We start from the raw sequence: 26,101 nt of genomic DNA, 5'->3' as shown, positions 1-26,101 counted from the left end.
AAAGTTTAAACTGGACCAAGAAGATATAGAAGAAAAGTAGCCATAATTAAATTAATTGATTATTTTGGTCCAAATGATAACAAGTATACAGTGATTAAATTTTTTTTAAAGCTGGATTCTAACTTAGTGCCACAGGGAACAGAAAGAGGAATAATGTTCTCAATTTATATTATAATTCAGGAATAAATTGCAAATATCAGAAAATAATGATTTTTTCCATCCTAGACCTTCTATATATTATTTAACATATATTCCTAGACCAGAGTATTATATAATTTAAAATTTTATTAAACAATACTTTTTGTCCATAAGTATAAAATTGCTCTTTATTAAGTCAGTAAAATCAGATATAAATGACTTTCAGAGTGTTTTGGAATGGTGGTGATTGACATGACGGTGATTGACATGACACCAATGGTTGCTCATGGTTCACTTTGAAGTAGGGGTGAGATTACACACGCTAACGATGCCTTTGAAGAGGTAACATTGCTGGTATCGACTTGCTTTTTGTTTTACACGAGGCTCCTATAGAACTAGTAAACTCCCTTATCAAACCTACAATAAAAAATAGGCCCATGTAACTCTGTCCTTTCTTTTCTGGCCAGGGATCCAGTGGAGTAACATGTACCGAGCTCCAGAGCCAGGGGGCATGACATTTGGCTGGGTCTGCTGGATGATTCTACTTGATTCAATCCTTTATTTTCTCTGTGGATGGTATTTCAGCAACTTGATCCCTGGTAAGAAGTCTTCATTTTTATAAGACAGCAAAGCAAACTTTAAACAGTCCTTACATCTATGCAGCGAATGTTATAACGATTACCATTCATAGTAGCTATCTGAAAGAGAGGTCTTAGGAACCACTTTTAAAGGAGTTATAAGTTTTAGGAGAATGTATATTCTGAGTAAAGGCCAAAGGCCAGGTGAGGTATCACAAGATGAGTAAAAGGGAAAGTTCTTGGAACCCACCAGCAGCTCTCAATGGTGGGCTTCTGTAGACAACACAAAGACAAGCTCTGTTTTCTAAGGACAAGTGTATGAAGGAAGTGGTCATGAGGACAGTCAGGGCAAAGGAGTCTGGGGCCTCTGGAGGTGTTGGCCTGCACATATCTAAGATATCTAGGGGGATCAGTGATAGGGTAGGGTAAGGGTATATGGAAAGAACTCATCTGAGGGCAGTCTAGCAGGAGCTAGATGCTTGAGGAAAGCAGACAGGGTAGAGGATGTTGGAATAGTGGGCTAGAGGAGGGACACTTAGGAGTCACTTCCAAACCCAAGCCTGTAGGTAAGGTAGTGTCCTAGATAAGGATTTCTCTGAATGTAACATGCTTCTTCTTTAATGTGGCAGGCATGACCTGGATGCAGGGGGATGACACCTATCACAAGGAGGGAGGGGCAAGACAGGAGTAATATATTTCTCTGCTGAGTCAGGAGAGACAGAAGCATACATTTACCATTTTGGTTCAGGCTAAACGGCAAAAAAAATTTCATAATTTTGAAAAACATTTTTAGAATTGACACATGGATGGTATTATATTTTATTGAATTTTCTTGTGGCGCTGGCTCTATACTTTCCAGAAGAATGGACTTGTAACTTTTAAAATTAAAACTATAAATACAGATTCCAAACATGCAAATGAAAACAGAGAGATGGATGGAAAAATAAATCACTTTTTCTTTTACTGTGAAAACCTATTTAATAGTCAGGGAACTCATGGAATTCTTGATGACTAGCACACATAAAGTATAGGTCATTGAAAAGACATTTTCAGTGGTATAAAAATATGGCCTCAAGAATAGACATAAGGTATCAACTCACCTGGTAATTTATTTTTGAAAAAGTAGGATTGCATGAAATTAGAAAGTAATAAAGTGAACCTAGAAGGCCAAAATTGGCAAGAAACTGGATGAGAAGTTGGATAGTGAAGAAGTCGAGTAATGCAGTAAAAGGATGCTTGTGATGGGCTGTGATGTTCCTTTATAGAGTGAGAATGCAGTCATGAGAACAGAGAAATGAGCAGAGGGTCTGGAGAGACAGCTCAGTTGCTGAGTGCTTGCTGCTCTTGCAGAGGACCCTAGTTCAGTTCCTAACACTTCATGCTGGGCTGCTTACAACCACCTGGGACTCTAGCTCCAGGGAACCTGACATCCTCTTCTGGCATCTGTCAGCTGTCAGCACCGTACTCTTGTGCTCATATTCACACACACACACACACACACACACACACACACACACACACTTAAAATCCTAAAATATACAAATTACTTTTTTAAAAAAAGAAATGCACCAAGTTAGACATAGTAGCACAGCCCAGGAATTCCAACTTTTAGGAGGCAGAGGTTCACAGGTTCAATGCCAGCCTGAGTTACATAGAGAAATCCTTTTTTTAAAAAAAAAAAAAAAGAAAGGGGACCCAACAGGGAAGGAGGAAGAATCAACAGAAATAAAGATTTAAAAAAAGCCTAATGGATCTTGAGGCTCTGTTGGTGCAGGGCCACTTACTGTTCCTTTGAGGAGCCCAAATCAGCTAGAACTAAAGGCAATCAAGAAGGGTCACCAGAAGAGAAGCTGGATGTCTTGATCATCACACAACACGCATGACTCCTAAGAAGAAAGTGTCTGGATAGAGAACTCCAAGGACAAAGAAAAGAGCCTCACAATAACAAAGACCAGCAAAATGAGGCTACCCTCAGCAGTGCTGAGATCAAATGTGTTCAAGGACCAAGAATGTTCTGACTTCTTTTCCACTGTCAAAACCTGAGGTACAAGAATCCCACCATCCTCATTAAGGATTTTATTGATGTGGTGAGAATATAGACAAAAGCATCTCAGGGAGGAAAGCGTTTATTTTAGTTTACTCTTCCACATTACAGTACATTACAGTCCATCACTGAGGGAAGTCAAGGCAGGAACTCAAATAGGTCAGGAACCTGGAGGCAGGGGCTGATGCAAAGGCCATGGAGGAATGCTGCATTCTGGTCATTCCCCATGGCTTTCTCAACCTGCTTTCTTGCAGCACCCAGGGCCACTGGTCTAGAGGTGGCACTACCCACAATAAGCAGGGCCCTCCCATGTCAATCACTAATTAAGAAAATGCCACAGAGGCCTGATTATAGGCCAATCTTATGGATGCATTTTCTCAGTTGTGGCTCCCTCTTCTCAGCTGTCTATGTTTGAGTCAAGTTGACAAAACCCAACCAGAACAATTGACTCCTTGCCAACTTGAGATGCAAACACATGACTTATTTAACCATATACTTTCCTTTCTTATTCATCCCCAAGGTCCCATGCTAACATCAATATCACAATATTAAACATCCCAAGTTTTAAAAGTCCCATAGTCTTAAAAAATCCCAACACTTTAAAAGTTCAGTTTCTTTAAAATGTCCAAAGTCTCTTTAAGAGACAAAAGTTTCTTTAAAATTCTAAGGTCCCTCACATGTGGGCTCCTGTAAAAGTAAAGCTAAGTTACATACTTTCTTACTGCAAGAAGGTAGAAGCAAAGCAATGTCACAATTTAATCAAAGCAAAGCCAAAGTGTAAAGTATTAAGTTTTTGATGTCTGGGACCCATCCACCATCCTCTGGGCTTCAAAGGGCCATAGCAACAGCATTTCTCTGGCTCTGCCATCCATAGCACACACAGCTTGTTTTATAGGCTCAGGCTAGCTCTATTTCACATGTGCTGTGGTGCTGTTCTTTTTGGTCATTCCATGGTACTGGGATGTCCAAAATGCTGGGGATCCGCTGTACCTGTTCTACCACTCCCACAATAGTCTTTCCTGGGCTTATTGGTTAAATTATTTTTTTTTTCTGTATTACTTGCTCTTTATTTTTATTTAAATTTTATTTTATTTTATTTTACAATACAATTCAGTTCTACATATCAGCCACGGAGTCCTCTGTTCTCTCCCCTCCCGCCCCCCTCCCCTTCCCCCCAGCCTACCCCCTATTCCCACCTCCTCCAGGGCAAAGCCTCCCCCGCAGACTGAGATCAACCTGGTAATCTCAGTCCAGGCAGGTCCAGTCCCCTCCTCCCAGGCCGAGCCAAGCGACCCTGTATAAGCCCCCAGGTTTCAAACAGCTAACTCATGCAGTGATTAGTGTATAAACCCCAGGTTTCAAACAGCCAACTCATGCAATTATTGGTGAAATTATTAAGACCACTCCACGTAGTTAAAAGGGAGATTTATTTAGTGGCGTAACTTACAAATGAAGGGATAGGTAGGATGTGGGTTCTGGGAAAGACGCAGCGCAGTCCAGTGGTGTTCTCTGGAGAACTCTTCTCGGTCTACCTCTAGCGTCCAGGGTCCAGGAAAACAAGAGAGGGCAGCGCATTCGGATTTCAGGTCTTCAGGGCCCTCTCTTGGCCTCGTCTTGTAGGAGTGATAGTTACCAAAGCCTCAATAGGGGTTGGAACTTCCAGACCAAAGCTGGAATGGCTACCCACTACATGGGCTCTCTTGAAAGACTCTGACCCTGCCCCGAGCCTCAGATGCACTTCACAACCCCTTCATGCCTTTAAAACTAGTACCACCTGGGAGCCTCAAATCACCAAATTTGGCTGGCAGCATAATGTACAACCTTATAGACCTCTAAACAATTGATTCTGTGTGCTGATTCTGAGGAAATACTCCCAGCTTTAAGGTTCTTGATGATTTTGGGTTCTTCTTTGTTTTCCTTTTATTGAAAATAGATTCTTGTCTTAGTTAGGGTTTCTGTTGCTATGAAGAGACACCATGAGCAGGACAACTCTTATAAGGGAAACATTTAATTTGGGGTGGCTTGCTTACAGTTTCAGTGGTTCAGTCCATTATCATCATGGCAGGGAGCGTGATGGCATGCAGGCAGACATGGTGCTGGAGCTGACAGTTGTTATATCTTGACTCAGAGGCAGCAGGAAGTTGACTGACTGCTACCCTGAGGGAAGCTTGAGAAAAAGAGACGTCAAAGCCTGCCCCCACAGTGACACATTTCCTCCAACAAGGCCTCACCTCCTAATAGTGCCACTTGCTTTGGGGGCCATTTTCTTTCAAACCACCACATTCCATTCCCTGGCCTCCAAGGAATTATAGCCATACATAATGCAAAAAAATGCATTCAGCCCAACTTCAAAATTCTCCATAGTCTCAACAATGTTTAAAAGTCCAAAGTCTCTTCTGAGATACATAGCAATCTCTTAACTGTAATTTCCCATGTAAAAATTAAAATAAAAAATCAGATCACATACTTCCAATATATAATGGCACAGGATATATGTTAGCATTCCAAAACACAGGGAAGGGAACATAATGAGGAAACACTGGACCAAAGCAAGACCAAAAACCAGCTGGGCAAATTCTAAACTCTGCATCTCCATGTCTGATGTCGAAAATGCTCTCCTCATCTCCAATTCCCTTTGTTGACTACAACACACTTCTTTCTCTTGGGCTGGTTCCACTCCCTGTTAATAGCTCTTCTTGGCAGGTATCCTATGACTCTGGCATCTCTAACATCTTGGGTTCTCCAAAGCAATCTAGGTTGCAACTTCACAGCTTCAGACAATGGCCTCTCTATTAAACCTCCAGTCAGGGACATCCCTGACAAATGCCTGGCTTTAGCAGCTGTCTTTAGGCACAGAGGCAGCTTATATAACCAGTTTCTTCCATCCTTAATGCTAAAGCTAGAACCACATTGCTGAAGCTGCCAAATTCTGCTGTTTACTGGGGCTGGAACATGGCCCCCATGTTTAATTATGTCTTCACCAGCTTTCTGTTTTCTTTTACTATCTAAGCATGGCTGTCCTTGAACTTGATCTTTAGACCAGCCTGGTCTCAAATTCAGAGATCCACCAGCCTCTGTCTTCCCAGTGCTGGGATTAAAGGCATGCGCCACCACACTGGGCTCTAAACTTTTCTTAACTTCTTTTCCCAACATTGAAAACTGAGCTGGGTGGAATCTTGCCCTGAGGTCACCACTCCCTTTATTCTATTTATTAAGCTGTTTATCTCCTAGAACACAGGACTTAGCTCTGTTCTACTTCCTGGTGCTCTTTTTCTCCTCAAATATTTTTCCTTAATCAGCTTGCTTCTTTCATTATAAATATTCATTAGAGTTACCACCTATAACCACATAACAGAGTCTATACTAGGCTGTTTTGAGATTTCCTCTGCCAACAGAATTAATCTAAAACTCTTCACCTAGTCTCCTAGGTAAACGGCAGCCTCATTCTTCATCAAAATATCTCAAGATCAATCTCTAGGCATCATACTAAAATTCTTCTCTGAGCCTTGTTGAGTGAGCCCTGTACAGTTCAAATAACTCTTAGCACCACTGTTTTCCATGCTCCTACTAGTATGGACCATTAAGCAGTGCTTAAAGCATTCTACTGCTTTCCTAACCCAGAGTACCAAAGTCCAAACAAACACATGGTCTGGCCTATCACAGCAATACCCCGGTCTCTGGTACCAAATTCTGTCTTGGTTAGCATCTCTATTGCTGTGAAGAGACACCATGACCACAGCAACTCTTACAAAGAAAGCATTTAATTATGGGTGGCTCACGGTTTCAGAGATTCAGTCCATCATTATCATGGCAGTGAGCATGATGGCATGCAGGCAGACATGGTGCTTACATCTTGACTCAGAGGCAACAGGAAGTCGACTGATGGTTATACTGAGGGAAGCTTGAGAAAAAGAGACGTCAAAGCCTGCCCCCACAGTGACCCACTTCCTCCAACAAGGCCACACCTCCTAATAGTGCCACTTCCTTTGTGGGCCATTTTCTTTCAAACCACCACAATTCTTTCCTCATACAGTATATCCCGATTTTAGTTTCTCTTTCTCCTCCCTCTACTTTTACCAGTTTCTCTCTACCTCCCCTCCCCTCCAGATCCACTCCCTTTCTGTCTTTGTTTAGAAAAGAACAGGCAAGCCGGGCAGCAGTGGTGCATGCCTTTAATCCCAGCACTAGGGAGGCAGAGACAGGTGGATCTCTGTGAGTTCAAGGCCAGCCTGGTCTACAGAGCAAGATCCAGGACAGGTACCAAAAAAAACCCCAACAACTACAACAACAACAAAATACAAAACAACCCCCCCAAAAAAACAAAAACAAAAACACAAAAGAAAGAACAGGCATCTAAGAGGTGACAGCCAACAACCTGACAAAATAAAATACTAATAAGATGAAGCAAAAACTATTATATTGAAATTGTGCAGAGCAACCCAACAGGAGAAAAAGAGTCCCAAGAGCAAGCACAGGAGTCAGAGATACACTCATTGTCACAGTTAGGAGGCCCATAAAATTACTAAGCTAAAAGATGTGATATACACACAAGGGACCTGGCACAGACACATGTTGGCTCTCTGCTTGATGCTCCAGTCTCTGTGAGCTCATACTCATCTTGCTTAGTTGATTCAGGGGGCCTTGTTCTCCTGGAGTCTTCCATCCCCTTTGGTTCTTAAATTTTCATGATACCCTGTGAGCTCTGAGGGAGGAATTTGATGGAGACATCCCATTTATGCTCTCTTCATATAATGTCTGGCTGAGGGTCTCTGCATCTGTTCCATTTGCTGCTGGTGGAAGCCTCTCTGATGACTACTGGATAAGATGTCATTGATACATGTGTCTAACAAACTAGTATTAAGAGTAATTTTATTGATACATTTTAAGATTATTTTTACCAATAGTATTTGGTTTCACCCTAGGTCTCTGGACTATCTAGTCTCTGATTCTTGGTTACAGTGGGACTTAGGTGAAATAAGACATTGGCTACTCCCACAAGTTCTATGCCACCATAAATTTAGCATATTTTTCAAGCAGGACAGATTGTACATCAGAGGTTTTATGGCTAGGTTGATGTCCCCATTTCTTTCTGGGTAGCCTATAGAATACTTTCCCGCACCAAAGACACTAGAACTTAGGGATGATGATTCCTTATAGGGACCATCTCCACTTCACCATGTTCAATGAGTTGTGTGGGGTCCTACTGTCAGTTTGCAGAGACTAACCTTTTTTCTTAGCAACAGCCTGGGTTGTTTGGGGATTTCCATGAGACCTCCTTGGCCAACAACTCAATTGAATACAACCGAGTCCTGCTGGGTTGGAAAGCCATTGGAAAGCCTTACCTGACAATAAATGGTGGGCAGATGAGACTCCATATCCCTCATTACCAGGAGTCCTCATTAGGATCACCTTCATAGATTGCAGGCAATTTCCCCTGCACTAGTTTTTCACACCACCTCCATAGAGCCCCCTAATTCCAGCCATCTCTGCTCATACTCTCTCCTTTCACCTCATTCCCTCATCTAATCTCCCACCCCCATCCCCACCCCCTCCCAGGCTACCCATGTATTCTATTCTATTTTCCTCTCCCATGAAGATCCATGTGTTCCCCCCATAGACTCTTCCTCTTTACCTAACTTTTCTGTGTCTACTGATTGTAGCTTGGTTATCATTTACTTAACAGCTAATATCCACTTATAATAGAATACATACCATATTTATCTTTCTGAGTCTCGGTTACCTCACTCAGGATGATTTTTTTCCCTAGTTCCATCCATTTACTTGCAAATTTCAAGATATCATTTTTTAAAAAAATAGCTGTTTAGGCTGGGTGGTGGTGGCACATGCCTTTAATCCCAGCACTTGGGAGGCAGAGGCAGGCAGGTCTTTGTGAATTCGAGGCCAGCTTGGTCTACAGAGCGAAATCTATGAAAGGTGAAAAGCTACATAGAGAAACCCTGTCTCCAAAAACAAACAAACAAACAAACAACAACAACAACAAAAAACCTGTTTAGTTAAACAAGTGTCCTTGTGGTAGGATGGGGCATCCTTTGGGTATATGCCTAGGAATGGTATAGCTGAGTCTTGAGGTAGATCGATTCCTAACTTTCTGAGGAACTGCCATATTGATTTTCATAGTGCCTGGACAAGTTTGCACCCCCCTACCAGCAGTGGAGGAGTGTTTCACTTGCTCTACATCCTCACCAGCATGAGTTGTCACTTGTGGTATTGATCTTAGCCATTCTGACAGGTAGATTCTGATGGAATCTCAAAGTATTTTAGATTTGTTTTTCCCTAATGGCTGAGGATGTTGACCATTTCTTTAAGTGTTTCTCAGCCATTTGAGTTTCTTCTATTGAGAATTCTCTATTGAGGTCTGTATCTCATTTTTAATTTGGATTATTTAGTTTTTGATATCTAGTTGCTCAAGTTCTTTATATATTTCTGATATTAGTCCTTTATCAGATATTGAATTGGTAAAAATCTTTTTCCATTCCCAAAGTGATAGGCTGCCACTTTGTCCAAATGATGGAGTCCTTTGCCTTACAGAAGCTTTTCAGTTTCATTAGGACCCATTTATTAATTGTCATTCTTAGTGCCTATGCTATTGATGTTCTGTTCACAAAGTCTACGCCCTTGTCAAGGCTATCCCCCACTTCCTTCTTATGTCAGGTTTAATCTATCTGGCTTTATGTTAAATTTTGATCCATCTAGACTTGAATTTTGTGCAGGGTGCTAAGTATGGATATATTATCATTCTTCTACATACAGACATCCAGTTTGACCAGCACCATTGTTGAAGATGCTGTCTTTTTTCAGAGTATATTTCTGGCTTCTTTATAAAAAAATCACATGTCTATAAGTATGTAGATTTATGTCTGCGACTTCAATTTGATCTTTGATCAACATGTCTGTTTTTATGCCAATACCATGTAGTTTTTATTACTATAGCTCTGTAGTACATCTCAAAATCAGGAATAGTTGAGACCTTTAGCAGTTAAGTTTAGGCTTGTTTTAACTCTCCTGGGTTTTTTGTTTTTCCGTGTAAAGTTGACAATTGTCCTTTAAAGGTCAGTAAAGAATTGTGTTGGGATTTTGATGGGGATTGCATTGAATTTGTAGATTGCTTTTGGAAGGATAGCCATCTTTACTATGTTAATCATACTGATCTATGAGCATGGGAGATCATTCTGTCTTAAAATATCTTCTTCAAAGATTTGAAGTTTTAATCATACAAGTCTTTTACTTGCTTGGTTAGAGTTACCCCAAGATATATTATATTATTTGAGGCTATTGTGAAAGGTGTTGTTTCCCTAATTTCTTTTTCAGTCCACTTGTCATTTATATATAGGAGAGCTACTGATTTTTTTTTGTGTGTGTTTATCTTGTATCCAGCTACTTTGCTGAAAATGTTTATCAATTGTAGGAGTTCCCTGGTGACATTTTTAGGATCACTTATGTACTCTATTATATCATCTTTAAATAATGATACTTTAACTTCTTCCTTTCCAATTTGTATCCCTTTGATCTCCTTTAGTTGTCTTATTGCTCTAACTAAAACTTTACCATATTGAGTAGATATGGAAAGAATGAACAACTTCGTCCTGTTCCTGATTTTAGTGGAATTGCTTTGAGTTTCTCTCCATTTAATTTGATGTTGGCTATAGGTTTGTTGTAAGTTACCTTTATTATGTTTAGGTATATCTCTTGTACTTTTACACTCTCTAGGACTTTTATCATGAAGTGGTATTGGATTTTGTCAAAGTTTTTTTCCTGCATCTAATGAGATGATCAAATGTGTTTTTTTTTTTTTTTCAGTTTGCTTATGTGGTAGATTACACTTACTGATTTTCATATACTGAACCATCCCTGCATATCTTGGATGAAGCATACTTGGTCATGATGAATGATCTTTTTGATGTGTTCTTTTATTTGGTTTGCAAGTATTTTATTGAGTATTTTTACAAGAGAAATTTGTCTGTAATTCTCTTTCTTTGCAATGTCTTTATGTGGTTTGGGTATTAGGGTAAATGTGGCCTGATAAAATGAATTAGGCAATGTTCCTTTTGTTTTTATTTTGTGAAATAATTTGAAGAGTATTGGAGTTAACTCTTGTTTGAAAGTCTAGTAGAATTCTACATTAAAACCATCTGGCCATGGGCTTTTTTTTCCCTGTTGGGAGACTTTTAATGACTATTTCTATTTCACTAGAGGTTACAGATCTATTTAAATTTTTAAAAATCTGATCTTGATTTAACTTTGGTAAATGGTACCTATGGAGAAAATTATCTTTTTCAGATTTTCCAATTTGGTGGAATACAGGGTTTTAAAGTATGTCCTTATGATTCTCTGGATTTCCTTGGTGTGTTTTATGTTTCCCTTTTCATTTCTGATTTTGTTAATTGGATATTCTTGCTATGCCTTTTAGTTAGTTTAGATAAGGGCTTGTCTATCTTGTTGATTTTCTCAAAGAACCAACTTTTTTTCATTGATTCTTTGTATTGCTCTCTTTGTTTCTATTTTATTTACCTCAGCATTCATTTTGATTATTTCTTGCTATCTACTCTCAGGTGTCATTACTTCACTTTGTTCTTTCAAGTGGGCTGTTAAGTTTCTAGCATGGGATCGCTCCATTTTTTTAATTTAGGCACTTAGTGCTATTTCATCAGGTCCCATATGTTTGGATATTCTGTGTATTCATTTTCAGTGAGTTCTAGAAAGTGTTTAATTTCTTTCTTTATATCTGACTTGATGCATTTTTCATTCAATAGAGAATTTTTCTGTTTTTATGAATTTGTAAGCTTTATGTTGGTTCTGTTGTTGTTGATATTTAGCTTTAATCTATGGTGGTCTGAAAGGTTGTAGGGAGTTTTTTCAATTTTCTTGTATCTGTTGAGCCTTGCTTTGTGTCTGAGTATGTGGTTAATTTTGGAGAAAGTTCTATGAGGTGCATAGAAGAAGGTATATTCTTTTGTGTTTGGGTGAAATGTTCTGTAAATATCTGTTAGGTCCATTTGGTTTATAACATCTCTTAACTCCAGTATTTCTCAATTTAATTTTTGTCTTGATGACCTGTCCGTTGGTGAGAGTGGTGTAATTAAGTTTCCCACTATCAGTGTATGAAAGTCAAGATGTGATTTAAGCTGTAGTAATGTTTATTTTACAAACTGGTATGCCCTTGTTTTTGAGTCATAGATGTTAAGAGTTGAAATGTTATCTTGGTGGATTATTTCTTTGATTTCTTCAATGAATACATAGTGTCCTTCCTTATCTCTTTTGATTAATTTTGGTTTGAAGTCTATTTTGTTGGATATTAAAATGGGCTACACCAGTTTGCTTCTTAGGTTCATTTACTTGGAATATCTTTTTCCAACCCCTTTTCCTGAGTTAATGTGTATTCTTGATGTTGTGAGGTGTGTTTCTTGGATGCAGCAGAAGGATGAATCTATTTTCATGTCCATTTTGTTAATCTATGTTTTTTTATTATGGAATTTTGACCACTGATATTGAGAGATATGAATGACCAATGATTGTTGATTCTTGTTATTTTGTTGTTGTTGTTGTTGGTGGTGGTGTTAGTGTTGAAGGTGTGTGTGTTTCCCTTCTTTTGGATTTGCTAGTGTGAGATTATTTCCTGTGTTTTTATGAGTGTAGTTAACCTCTTTGTTTTGGAATTTTCCTTCTAGCATCTTCTGTATGGTTTGATTTTTAGATAGATATTGTTTAAATTTGACTTTATCATGGAATATCTTTTCTCCATCTATGGTGTTTGAAAGTTTTGCTAGGTATAGTAGTCAGGGCTGGCATCTGTGGTCTCTTAGAATCTGAAGCACATTTGTTTATACCCTTCTGGCTTTTATAAAGAAAGTTAGGTGAAATCATTCAGAAATTGGAGGTAATTCTAATAGGTCTGCCTTTATATGTTACTTGATCTTTTTCTCTTGCAGCTTTTAATATTCTTTGTTTGTTTTGTGCATTTAAAAATGTTTGAATCATTATGTGGCAAAAGGACTTTCCCTCTGGTCCAATCTATTTGGTGTTCTATGTGCTTCTTGTACCTTTATAGACATCTCCTTCTTTAGGTTAGAAAAATTTTCTTCTATGGTTTTGTTGAAGATATTTTCTGGGCCTCTGAGCTGGGATTCTTCTCCTTCCTCTATTCCTATTATTGTTAGGTTTGGTCTTTTCATAGTGTCCCAGATTTCCTGGATGTTTTGTGTCAGGAGTTTTTTAGATTTAACATTTTCTTTAACTGATATATCCATTTCTTTTATAGTGTCTTCAGCACCTGAGATTCTCTCTTCCATCTCTTGTATTCTGTTGGTGAAACTTTTATCTGTATGTCCTGTTCAAATTCCTAAATTTTTCATTTCCAGAATTCCCTCTCTTTGTGTTTTATTTATTGATTCTGTTTCCATTTTTCAGGTCTTAAACAATCTTATTCATTTCCTTCAACTGTTTTTTTTGTGTTTTCTTGGATTTTTTTATTTCTTCCAATTTTTTTGTTTGTATTTTCCTGACTTTCTTTAAGAGATTTAATAATTTCCTCTTTAAGGATCTCTATCATATTCATATAGTTGGTTTTAAGGTCTTTTTCTTGTGCTTCAGCCATGTTGGAATATTCAAGGCCTGCTGTGATAGGATAGCTGAACTCTGGTGGAGACATATTGCTTTGGCTGTTATTGATTGTTCTTTTATACTGGCATCTAGGAATCTGGGTTTAAATAGGTTTTATAGGTCTAGGTGCTGAATTCTGGATTTGTGCTTTTTGCTTTTTTTTTTGTTGTTCTTTGCTTCCTGTTTTCTCCCTGGATTTTAGGAACATGTTATGGCTGTTGAATGTTTTCCTGGCTTGCTCAGCTGGTGCGTTAGCAGGAAATGCCTGGTGGTGCTGGAGGCTGGGAATACTGGAATGAATTGGAAAAAGGAAGGCTGGAGGAGGAGGTCTTTGTGATCCCTTGGGTATGGGATCAGAGAGGAAAGGGAGACCACAAGACTTCCAGCTACAGAGCTAGGGATGAGAGTTGGGGGATTGGATCTCAGAGCAGTAAGAGAGGTGTGGGTTTTTCTTCAGCCTACTTGTTGCCCTGAGAGGAGCAGTCCTTGGGTTAGCAGGGGGTGTCTGCTAGGGTTGTGGTCTGGGACAAAGCAACAAGTTAGGGGAGGGAGGTTAGAAGGGGAGAAGATTTGTGGAGTCCACAGGAGCTGGAGCAGGGGATGGGGAAAGGCTGCCATGGGTGTTTTGCTGCAGAGTTGGGCTTGGATCTGGGGCATCAGATCTGGGAGACAGAGTGAGTGATGCTGATCTCTTCTTTATCACCACCAATTTCTCATCTCTAGCTAACCATCATCAAATAATTTTCCCAAGAAAACAAAAGTTTCACATCAGTGGTGCTGGTCTCTTGTTAATTATAACAATTCTTCAGCCCCAGCTGACCAGAACCACATATGCTTAACTCAAAAAAAAAAAAAAAAAACAATAACAAAAAAACCTCACATGAATGACTCTGATATTGTCTTTATTTCCTTCTGAGACTTCACAAGCCAGGCTTCCATCATTTACACTACGCTCAGCATTGTCTTCTGTTCCCACAGAACAGCTCATGGAGCTCTGAGCACACATTACTTTTCCAGCTCAAAGTTCAAATGCTGCCACAATCCTCCAAAAAAAAAAACCACAATCAGATCTGTCATAACAATACCCCATACCATGGTACAAAGTTTTGTCTCGGTGAAGGTTTCTATTGCTGTGGTCAAATACCATAATCAAAAGCAACTGAGAGCGGGAGGGGCTTACTTTAGCTTACAGTTCTATACCTCAGTCTATCACCTAAGGAGTCAGGACAGATACTCAAACAGGGCAGGAGCCTGGAAGCAGGAGCTGAAAAGCAAAGGCCACAGAAGATTGCTTAAGGCTTTTTGCTCATGGCTTGCTCAGCATGCTTTCTTAGAGTACCCAGTACCATCTGCCTATGAGTGGCACCATCCACAATGGGCAAGGGCCCTACGACGTCAATCAGTAATTAAGAAAATGCACCATAGGTGTGCCCACAGGCCAATCTTATGAGTGCATTTCCTCAATTGCGGTTCCCTATCCTCAGATGTCTAGGCTTGTGTCAACCAGCACACCATAAACAGTATGGATCTATATCATAATAGACCAAGGAAGCTATTTAGTAGGGATATCCCCCTAATTCTCACTGAAATGTGTTTCTTTAACTAAATTCTAATGGACTAAAATATGCAAGTTGGTTATCTAGTGTAGAATCAAGATTAATCACGCCAGAGTACTCAGCATCACCAAGCTCTACGCGTTCTGAGGGAGGGACCTCATTGCAGAACAAGGTTCAGGAAAAGAAAGAATTTGTGTGTGTGTGTGTGTGTGTGTGTGTGTGTGTGTGAGAGAGAGAGAGAGAGAGAGAGAGAGAGAGAGAGAGAGAGAGAGAGAAAGAGACAGAGAGACAGAGAGACAGATAGAGACAGAGAGATAGAGACAGAGACAGAGAGAGACAGAGAGAGAAAGAGATAGGGAGACAGAGATAGGGAGACAGAGAGAGACAGAGACAAAGAAAAAGAGAGACAGCAAGAGACAGAGATGAAGAGAGAACAGAGACACAGAGGGGCCATGTTGGCCCATGTCTCACGTCCACATGCCTTGGTGTAACCGTGTTGAACTTTTCATGTAGTGGGGTAGTAGCTGTTACTGGCAGAGAAGGTCGGCTTTAGTCTTGTTACTGTTATCATAGTTGTTAGTTTCCAAGATGAGTGCTGTCCCCACATGCTATGTACTGGCAACTATGACTACTCTTCCAGGAATCTGGGCTGCTTTGGAGCCAGGTAGAAAAGGGTAGCTGGCTGAAGAGCAGGCCAGCGGAGAGGAGCCAAGGTACAGGCAAAAGGCTGTTCAGAAGGACCTAGAACTTTCTAGTTGCCCATGCTGGCAGAGGGCCAGGTCCTCGGCTCCACCTCTGTGTCCGCTGTGCTTTCAATGCAGAAGGAAGATGAGGACAGCCAACACCATTATGTCTTTAATGCCCAGGGACAGCTCTTTAGCTCTCAGAGGCAAGATGAAGTGTGTGTAGGAAACAAGATGCTGAATGTTGAGATGCATGCTCTGTGTACAAGGAAAGGGGTAAAACCACAAGAAAATAGAGATAGCAAGAGGAGGGCATAAGCCCATGGTTATTTCTAGTTTGTGTGTGAGAGTCAATTGAAAAAAAATGAATGATTACAGATATGCAAAATTCAGGAGCATTGCTACACAACAGCAGTGAATACAGAGCTGAGCAGTGATGAGTTTCATTCTCTAAGTCATAAGACAAAGCACCTCACTTTGAATCTGATGTGATAATGCATATCACATAAAAATAAAAAATGTAAGTGAGCCTCACTTAGTCTTCAGTAAATGAAAAAGGAGGCTGTGTTATTGAACAGGAACACTCATTATTACAAGTTATGTTGATTTTCTGCAAATAAATGTACAGATTTTTATAGTTTCAAATTCTGTGACTTTTAATATGAGCATTATGTTAATTTAATATGGTGAAATGTACATAAATCATTTGAATAGAAAGTTCCCAAAGTAGTAATTTGTGTTCAATTGACAAAATGTTTCTGAAGGATATCTAAAAATATAAATTTATAACAAAATCAAAATTGTTAAATAATAATGGGAAATGGTAGAGGCTGATAATTATGCAGAATCTTTCTGTGCATTGATAAGAATTAAAATAGTGCAATACTTATATAAATTAGGTTGAGTAATTGAGGGGCCAGAGAGATGACTCAGTGGTTAAGAGCATGTCCTCTACTTACAGAAGATTGAAGTTTGTCTTAGCACTCATGTTGTGAAGCTCACAACCAGCTGTATTTCCAGCTTCTGGGATATCTGATGCTTTTTTTATGGCTTTTATGGGAACTGCACTTTCATACACACACACACACACACACACACACACACACACACACACAGAGGGAGAGAGAGACAGGGAAAGACAGAGACAGAGAGCAACAAAGACAGAGAGACAGAGAGAAAAAGAGACACCCAGAGAGACAGTGAGACAGAGAGATGCTTAAACACACACACACTCTTACATACATGCATTCATGAATACATGCATGCACATTCACACACATGCACATATACAATTAATTATAAATAAAATTAAATTTAAAAAAAAGATGGAGTAGTTGGGGTAGAGGAGTGCAGTTCAGTGGTAGAGTGCTCACCTAGTGTGCTCAAGACCCTGGATTTTCTCCTCAACAATGTAGGGATGGGAGTTAGCTAGACATGGGAACAGACCAGAAATCTAAGTAACCCACCCAAGTGTATACAGTTTGCTCTGCTCAGTTATTAAATTTACTACAGAGAAAAAATATTAAACTCCCACTCTTAAACTTATTAGAAATGAATAGTATTAAAGTAGAGGGGAAAGTTGGAATATAGCACAGTGGTAGAGAACTTATCCAGAATGTATAAAACTCTGGATTTGATTTTCATCACTACAAAAAAAAAAAACCCACTAAAAATAATGAAGTCATAGGAAATGTATGATTTCAGAAACAAGGAAGGCCTTTCTTAACAGGATGTCAAAGTCATAAATAAATAACAAAAACATTAAAAAATCAATAGAGCTCAATATATAAAGATTTAAATAAATATTTCAAACTATACAAATAAAATTATAGGCAAATATATAAGCTTATAAAAGTTTTATAGCTCTATATGAAAGTTAATTTTCTAAAGTTAAAAATCAAAAAGACATATCTCAACAGAAATGCCAACATATTATTTGTTAGAAAACAAAAAATATTTGTATTACTTTAATCCCAACACTGAGGGGGCAAAGGCAGGAAGATCTGTTTGAGTTCAAGGACAGCCTGGTCTACATAGTGAGTTCAAGGACAGCCAGGACTATGTAGAAAGACCCTGTATCAAAAAATAAATGATATTAGGAGGTACAATCTTAACAGCAAACACCTAGAACATGTTATACTTAGTTATATATACACATATATACATATATGTATATATATATGTGTGTGTGTATGTATGTATGTATGTATGTATGTATATGTGTGTGTGAAATAAAAACTAGTGAAAAAAGAGGAGAGTGAGAAGGAACATATGGGAGGGTTTGGAAGGAGGAAGGGGAATGGAGAAATGTTGGAATTATATTATAATCTCAAAAGTAAAAAATTAATAAACATAAAAAACAAGCCCTGAAATGTATCTTTAATAAACTTATGCAAAGGTGTGATATTACACAAAAGCATTTGGTTTCAAATATAAAGAATATGTCTTTTCAGACTGCAACCCACAGCTTCAGAGAAGCTAGCTAACAGTGAAAGACCCTAGGAGGGACACATGGATGACCCTGTGAAGGAGAAGTGAATGAGATCTACATGAGTGGACTGGTTGTGTGGGGGGGTGGTAGAGGGTGAGGAATGGTGGATGAGAACATAGGGAAATGGGAGGGTCAAGCTGGAACAGGGACAGAGTGAGAGGGCAGGGAGGAAGATACCATGATAGATGAGGACATCATGGGAATAGGAAGAGGCAGGGTGCTGGGGAGGCTCTCAGGAATCCACAAGGTTGACCCCACCTTGGTCTGCTGGCAGTGGTCCAGAGGGTGCCTGGACTAGTCTACTCTGGTGACCAGCCTAGCAAATAACCTAGCTGTCATCATAGAGCCTTTGTCCAGTGACAGATGGAGGCAGATACAGTGATCCATGGCCAGGCACCAGGCTGAGTTCCAGGAATCCAATTGATGAGAGAGAGGAGAAATACTGCAGGTGAGGGATGTTGAGATCATGATGGGAGGATGTGCAGAGATGACCGGCCACACTAGCTGAAGCCCATGAACTGTGGACTGGTGGCTGTGGAGTCCCCATGGGACTGGACTAGGCCCTCTGGACACGGAAGACAGTTGTTTGGGTCAAATGGTTTGGGAGGCACCCAGGCAGAGGGATTGGGATCTGTCCCTGGTGCATGAGCAGGCTTCTGGGAATCTGGTGCCTGTGGTGTGACACCTTGCACAGTCTTGGTGCAGTGGGAAGGGGCTTGGACCTGCCTAGGCTCAGTGTGCTCGGCTCTGCTGACTCCCCATGGGAGACCTCGATTTGCGGGATGTAGGGGTGCGGGGTGGCTTGGGAAAGAGGGCTGGGGGTAGGAGGAGGGAGGAGGGGGGGCTCTGTGGATAGTATGAGGAGTGAGTAGAAAATTTCTTAATAAAGAATAAAAAAGAATATGGCTTTTTCTCCTCTGACAGACAAATGTGATAAAAATGATGAAATTCAGTGTAGGGATATGTAAGTTGAAAGGGGAAAAATGGTGTCAATGCTGAATTAACTACCTCCATACAGTACCAATTTGTAGTAGCTATACAAATTGACTATGCAGTGCTTTCAAAATGTAAAATGATTTAGTAAAGGAAAAAAATAAATGGAAGTATCTCGTGTGGGGCACACAACTGCCTATCATGGGTCAAGATACACTTTGGGAGTTAATTAGCATGATATTAGGTAACAGCAAATTTCTAAGTGTGCATTACGGTTGTTAACTGCAGGGACAATGTCCTACAGTTCAGCTGGAACTCTTATTCATCTCACATAGCAGGAACTTGGTGTTAGTTTGGTCAATATCTGTTGATCCCCTCACAAAATAGCTGCTGGCAGCCGCTATCCCCGGGAGCCCTTTGTGTCTGACTATTTTGGATTTCTCCTACAGGTGGTCTCATGTAGCATTGTCTTTCTGTGTTGGAGTTAATGGTTATAATGTCATCCTCCAGGTCTATTCCTCTTGTCCTGAATGATAGGATATGTTTTTCAAGGTTGAATAACATTCTGTTTTATATTTGAAAGAATTCATTGTTCCTTTATTCGTTATGAAAGGAGAGTTACATTGACTTCATGTCTTGGACATTTGAGAAGTCACCAACAGAGATGTGCATATGTCTTTTCAACAAATTGATTTCAATCCCTTTGTGTAGACACATGCAAACTGCTGGGTCATGCAACAGTTCTGTGTTTGTTTTTTTTTTTTTTGATGAATCTCCATTTTGTAATTTATTATGGTATCATAATTTTACATTGATAGCAAAGGTGTGCAAGGGTTTCCTCTATCTACACCCTCACTAACAGTTTCATCTTTCCCCTTTTTCTTTTCACAATGGTCATGATGGTGAGAGTGAGATGATATTGTGATTTTTATTTGCCTTTCCTTGATTAGTAATGTTGAACACTGTATATGAACACATTGGCTATAAGTATGTTTTATTAGAAGAAATGTCTATTCAGGACAATTGGTCTTTAAGAGAATTGGGTCATTTTCTTTCTGAGTATTCAGTTGTAGGAGTACCTTATATGTTTTGAGATGTGTGGTTTGCAAACATTTCTTTTCCTATTTTGTAAGTTGTCCTTTCTTTTTGGTGATCACTTGCTTCACTGTAAAAAAAAAAGGATTTTTGGTTTGATGTAATACTAATAGGTAGCTTCTTTAAAAAGAATGAGGGGCCAGCAAGGTGGTTTGGTGGGTAAAAGTTCTACTCATTATGGCAGCCTGAATTTGAACTGCTGAAACTACATGGCAGAAGAAAGGAATGGAATCTCACAAGTGCTCCTCTGCCCACCTCATGTGTGCCACAGCACAAAACATATGCATACTACAAATGAATAAATGTAATTTAAAACAGTTCTAAAAAGTGAGAATGATGCTCCTTTCAGTAACCCAGATTATCAGATGAGCTCCACTGGAAATAAACTCTGTACTCCCACCCCCATATCTGAAGACGTCATCTCTGAATTGAAAGTGTTTGCTCAGCCCTCCACTCAGGAGAAAGGAGTGTCAGGACCCAGTGCTCTCTGGAGTTGCCCCTCTTTCCTCCTCCTATGTGTGGTCCACATCCTTTCTCACTCTCCAGGCTTGCTTCCCATTTCTGAAGATGCATGTGTGGCCTGAGCTTGCAGATGAATATGACCCCTTTTATTTGGACCGTGAGTACCCTGGTATGAGATTTTCATAATTCTAAATCTTTCCACCTCTGGCATTTCTAGACACCAGTGATTACCATCTAGACACAAAAAGTACAAATTTTACAAAGGCAGTGCTCAGAAGGAGAGACCTGAGAACAGGGGCAGGGGCAGGTAGTCGAGTGCGGTCACAGGCTTTCTAGAGAATTCTGGAGAATGAGACCCGAGTGTCATGGGAGAGGCTGAAAATATCTTTTGGGGGTGGTAGTAGGGAAAGGAAACAGAAATGATTCCACTATAAGAGATTTCTTGCAACAGCAGGAATCACTCAAGACTGAACCTTAAAAGAATTAAAGGCAACGCCTACAACAGATATTTGTACATTTCTAGTCATCTAATGCTATTCACTGGGGCTGAAGGACAGAAGCAGTCCTAGAACTTAACAGCAAATGAATGAATCTAGAAACTGTGGTATGTTTGTAGAAGGGATCATTGTTTAGCCAGAGCAAGAAAGGTAATTCTGACACCTGCACAGGCTTTGAATGAAATAAACCAGCCAAATAAACATGACTCTGCTTGAGGCCAATGTATAAGGACAGAATGCTTCCAGGAGCCATGAGAGCAAAGATGTGGAGATGGACTTGATGAAGATGGTGGTGTGAGCATGAACTATGTGCATAAACATGGTGTATATTTCATTGCAATTTAAAAAGTTCCAGCCTTGAGGCAGGTGGTTGATATTGCGACAGTGTCCACACATAAGACCCCTTTGAGAAGAAAGAGAAAATATGGCTGCATTTATGGAGGGGTCCACTAGGCTTGGAAAAGACTAGTGTTGGTGGGGATGAACCTGAGAAACTGGCACTGAGTCAGGGGAACATCATACTTTGGTAACTGCAGAGAATATTTTCTCCCCTAAAATCTAAAGGAGGTCAGCTTGGGGCTCAGAGTCACCTTCTTTAAGGATGGACAGATGGAAATGCCAAAGCTCGTTTGCATTTGGAATTTCATTGGCTTTCTGGTTTGTGCTGTGCCATGGTACCTGGCATTTGGAACTTACTACATCCAGCCAGCATCTCTGGCTCTTTTTCATCAGCTTCTGCTCTTCATTTCCTCAGGGTCCTCATTCCACCCTTCCTGTTAGGTGAGGGATAAGACATCAGTATACAACTCCACACACCCATTCTGCAGCTCCTACCCCTGACATACAGGAGCTTTGAGACATCTTAGTACCTGTTATCATCTTACCATATCTGATGAGACAGTGACATGCTTTCTAAGTCTCTCTTCAACATGCCAAAGTGCCTGTTCCAGGGAATGTTTCTACCTTTTCTTTTGTGTGGCTGTACAGGTGTTCTGTGACCGTGGATGGGTCACAAGTCCCAACTAGACTGGATTTTCCTTCCTCCAAAGGGAAGCAACCGTGAGAACACAGAGAAGCCACCTTTGAATTGCAAGATCCTATCTCTATATTGTTATTTAGGGAATTCAAACAGTGGGCTCTTTGCAGGTGTATTACCATTTCATCCTTTAGCTAGGTGTGAAGGAACATGGGTAGTTTATTTCAGAGCAGAATCACAGCTCCAAAATCTTTAGAGCACAATATTGAAAATAAAAGTCTTTCGTTTTCTTTGGGAAAGACAAAGGCAAAAATGACTCTTTTCTCTACATGCCATGAAATTGCCAATTCTTCTATTTCAAAACTTAGATGAAAAATTAGAACTGATAGCTTATATGTCCTTTAAGTATATAAGGTACTTATTTTCATCTTTGACAAAGTCTGCCAATAATAACCAGAGTAAATTGTTAGAAAATACTGAAGGGCTTTAGATCTGTAGATTGGTAAGGACATACTTTCTAGGAGTTCTCAGACCTAGTAACTTCTTTCAAGATAAATATTTTCTGTTACCCCCTTCTCTATTGAAATGAAATAAACATATAAGAAAGCCTAGCTGTGTAGCTAAATAAAAATTAAGGCACTATTTTAATTGCAATATGAAGGATAAATGGCAAGTGATTTTTAATAAATGATGGCTGGTAGAAGAAACTGCCCTCTTGACCTTGGAAGTCCACCTTACAATAGTAGCTTCAGGCAGGGTCCAGAGTCTTAGACTTATTGAAAATTTATTTCTAATGGGTGATAGGATAAAGGATGGGTTAGATTAGACACAGAAACAGTGATGTAAGATAACTGAATTACAGAGACACTGAGTGGGGAGGTATTCTAGACAGCATATGATTAAGACTGAAAAATAATTTTATATCAGTCACTGCAATGCAGGAGGTTTTATAAACTTTCTTTTTTTAAGATTTTGTGTGTGGATGATTGGTGTGTCCCACCATGGACCCAGCATTCTGCCTGCCACAAGGTCCACTGATGTAGTGTAAATGAGAACAGTTCCCCATAAGCTCATGTATGAGAACAGCTCATCCCCAGTTTGTTGGTGGTGCAGTTTGGGAAGATTATGGAAGCCGTTGGACGTGGAGCCTTGCTGGGCGAAGTACATCACTGGGATGAGTTTAGCGTACCCCTACTTCTGTTTGCTCTCTCTGGTTACTGTGTATAGGCAAAATGTGATTTCTCTGATTCCTGATGTCCATAATGCCCTCACACTCTTGCTGCCATGCCTTCCCCTCCACAATAAATTATATCTCTTCTAACACTGAAAGCTAACGTAAATCCTGTTCTCCTATAAATTGCTTGTGGTTATGGCATGTCATCGTAGTAACAGAATAGTAGTTAAGACTCCCATGTTGACAATGATGGCCCAGTGGTGTGGATGGAAACAACACACACTTGGGTCCTATCATTTCATTAGCTCTGCAAGTATTAGAAAACTAGAGATTCGTTGACCCCCCCAGTCCAATGAAATTATACAGGCCAATCAATTCTAAACATACATGCCCTTTCTTGTTGTTTCTGTTCATTGAAAAGTATGTTCAGGTGCATGTTCACACTTTCCTCTTGTTCCGTCAGTCTCTTGACCATCCTTGCTCTCCCTCAGTGGCCCTCGTTAGTATACTGTGCTGATGTCTCTGGGCACTGTTAATAGAAAGGTATCTTTTTAATGGCCATTGTTCACCATATAAAATAATAATGCATATAAATAACGATGATAAATATACCCCAAAGAGAATATCAATATATTTGAATTCACAGTTTGAAAGTATCCTGTGTGCAGAAAGTTCTTATGGACTTCTTCTCTCTCTGTCTCTGTCTGTCTGTCTGTCTGTCTATCATACTCACACCCCTACACATAAATATACACATACCAAGCTCTAAAGAAATGCTTTCTCTTTTATTTTCTTTGCTACATAGCAATCCATAGTTGTGATGCAAAGTCTTCTGATTCCCTGTGGAAGGGCCTCAGATAAATTCCTAGGCTTCAGGGCCCTATGTCAGAGGCTAAGCTCTCTGTTTGAGAGCTCACGAATGGCATCTGTCCTCTCTCAGAGTTGTCATTTCACAAACTCTTCTTTATATTCTCCCAGTTATGTTTGACTCTACCAGATCTGCCCTTTCCATTGACACATTCCCTTATAGTGACAAGGGAAATTAGTCCAACGGGAGGGGCAGATGATGCTAATTAGTTTCTCTTCCTCCACTATCTAATGGCTGGTGCCCTTAGAGAATTTAGCTTGGCATACACCAAGACTTTCCCACACATTGTGCCCAATAACACTTGGCAATGTGAGTAGTGTGCAAGTACTTAGAGAGTGTGCACGTGAATTGAGATCTCTAAGGGAAAGCATAGCCCTGACCTGAGCAGAGAGGAGGTCACCCTCATGTGGCTCGGGCAGCTTCTAGCTTTAGTGAGATGAATCGATTCCCTGAGAGGATTTCAAAAGGCTGTGCTGATTATGCCTGTGATGGCTTAGAGAGTCGACCTTTAAGATTCAATTTATCTTCAAATTCATTTGTTCTAACTGAACATCCTCTCATTTTTTTTGTCCCTTCTTACTGTTCCTGAAGCCATCATTCTAGCTCAGATCTCATTCCTGCTCAGGACCATTTGATCATGTAACTCCTTCCTTCTTATGTCTCTCCTTCTCCAACTTCTGCTACCTACCTTTTTGTGGACTTCAGTTATAGTTCTTAAAAACAGACCAGATAGACCCAACCTTCCCATATGGAGAGTTTTCCCTGACTTCAAAATGCTACAGGAAAGGCTTTCATGTCCTGAATAGTTCAGATGACCTTGACTTTACCCAATATTTATTAGTACCTGGCTTTCTGTTTCAACTTCACTAGTATGGGTAGCAGTGTCTGATACCCAGATAAAATAAGAGTACCAATCTAAATTCAAATTTTAGATAACCACGGATGTTTGGGTGATGTAATAAAACATCACGTGCTACTTGTCTGAAATTCAAATCCAGCTGGGCATCTGGCATTTGTATTTGCCACCTCTAGTCATCCTTCCTTGTCCTTTTCTGCCTTTGCTTTCTCAGACATTTCCCTCTGCCTGCATCTGTCTGCTGTGTATCTATAGAGACCTTGAAACTGCAATGCTGGCTTGGGCTGAGTTTTTTCTCTGTGGTACTTGTCATATTCACTAGTACAAAAACCATAAGGACAGGAGTCTGGGTCTGATCCAATTTGTGTGGCCTTGAGCTAGTAGAGGGAGATTTTATCAATATGATAGGCATCTATTTGGAACAGGAAGATGAAACTGGGGAAGAGCTAAACAAGAAACAGGATGCTATGGATTCAGGTGACTTCAGGGTCCTTGCATGGAGCTGCATCCTCATGTGCTCTGTTCATTCTTGGGCTGGCCTGCTGACACTGTGTCCCTGGGAAGAGTCTCAAGTCCCTCCTTTTCCTCCCCAGGAAGCATGCCTTATCCATTCTCAGCAGTGTCTCCCATAAGCTAGTCCTACAGGGCAGAAACTGTTGTAAGTGTGCATGACTTTATGTATATGTGCATTCTTGTGCATTCAACCATGCGTGTATGCACCATGACCATCACTTTGAAAGCCATTGCATGAAGATGTCTTTGTAACACATACTTTAATTGAAGTGGATTTGAGCTTTTGCTGGCTTTTTGCTTTCTTTTTGATACTCCTAGTGTGTGAAGATGTTCTGTTGCTTCCTTGGAACAGGCAGTTGCAGCTGGGTTCACCTCTAGTGTGCATGGAGGAGCTGTTCCTTCCTTCCTGCTGATTCTGAGAACGTGAGCTGTAATTTATCACACAGGTCTATTTTGATTGTAAAATCATTGGAACATTCTTACAAATTTTTTTTGAAGGAGCAGGAAAAATATCCATTTGTCTCCAACATTATCAACTAGAAATAGTAATATAATTTCCATTCTGTTTCAGATACCTTTCTGCACATCACTGGGTTCATATTACATTTATACATTTCCCT

At 40.0% G+C, this 26,101-nt stretch overlaps 1 protein-coding gene across 1 annotated transcript in view; it reads left to right on the top strand.

The window, feature by feature from the left end:
• Abca13 (ATP binding cassette subfamily A member 13) overlaps window positions 1-26,101 on the top strand; it is a 422,866-nt gene that overhangs the window by 178,021 nt on the left and 218,744 nt on the right. Inside the window, exon 35 of the mRNA XM_059275000.1 lies at window positions 606-737. Coding sequence (XP_059130983.1) covers window positions 606-737 — 132 coding nt within the window. The remainder of the gene's footprint in view (window positions 1-605; window positions 738-26,101) is intronic.

Source organism: Peromyscus eremicus, chromosome 10, assembly GCF_949786415.1.
Source record: "Peromyscus eremicus chromosome 10, PerEre_H2_v1, whole genome shotgun sequence".
In the NCBI taxonomy this organism is placed as follows: Eukaryota; Metazoa; Chordata; class Mammalia; order Rodentia; family Cricetidae; genus Peromyscus; species Peromyscus eremicus.
Note: the sequence above shows the minus strand (reverse complement) of the source record. Positions and strands in the feature narration are given on the sequence as shown.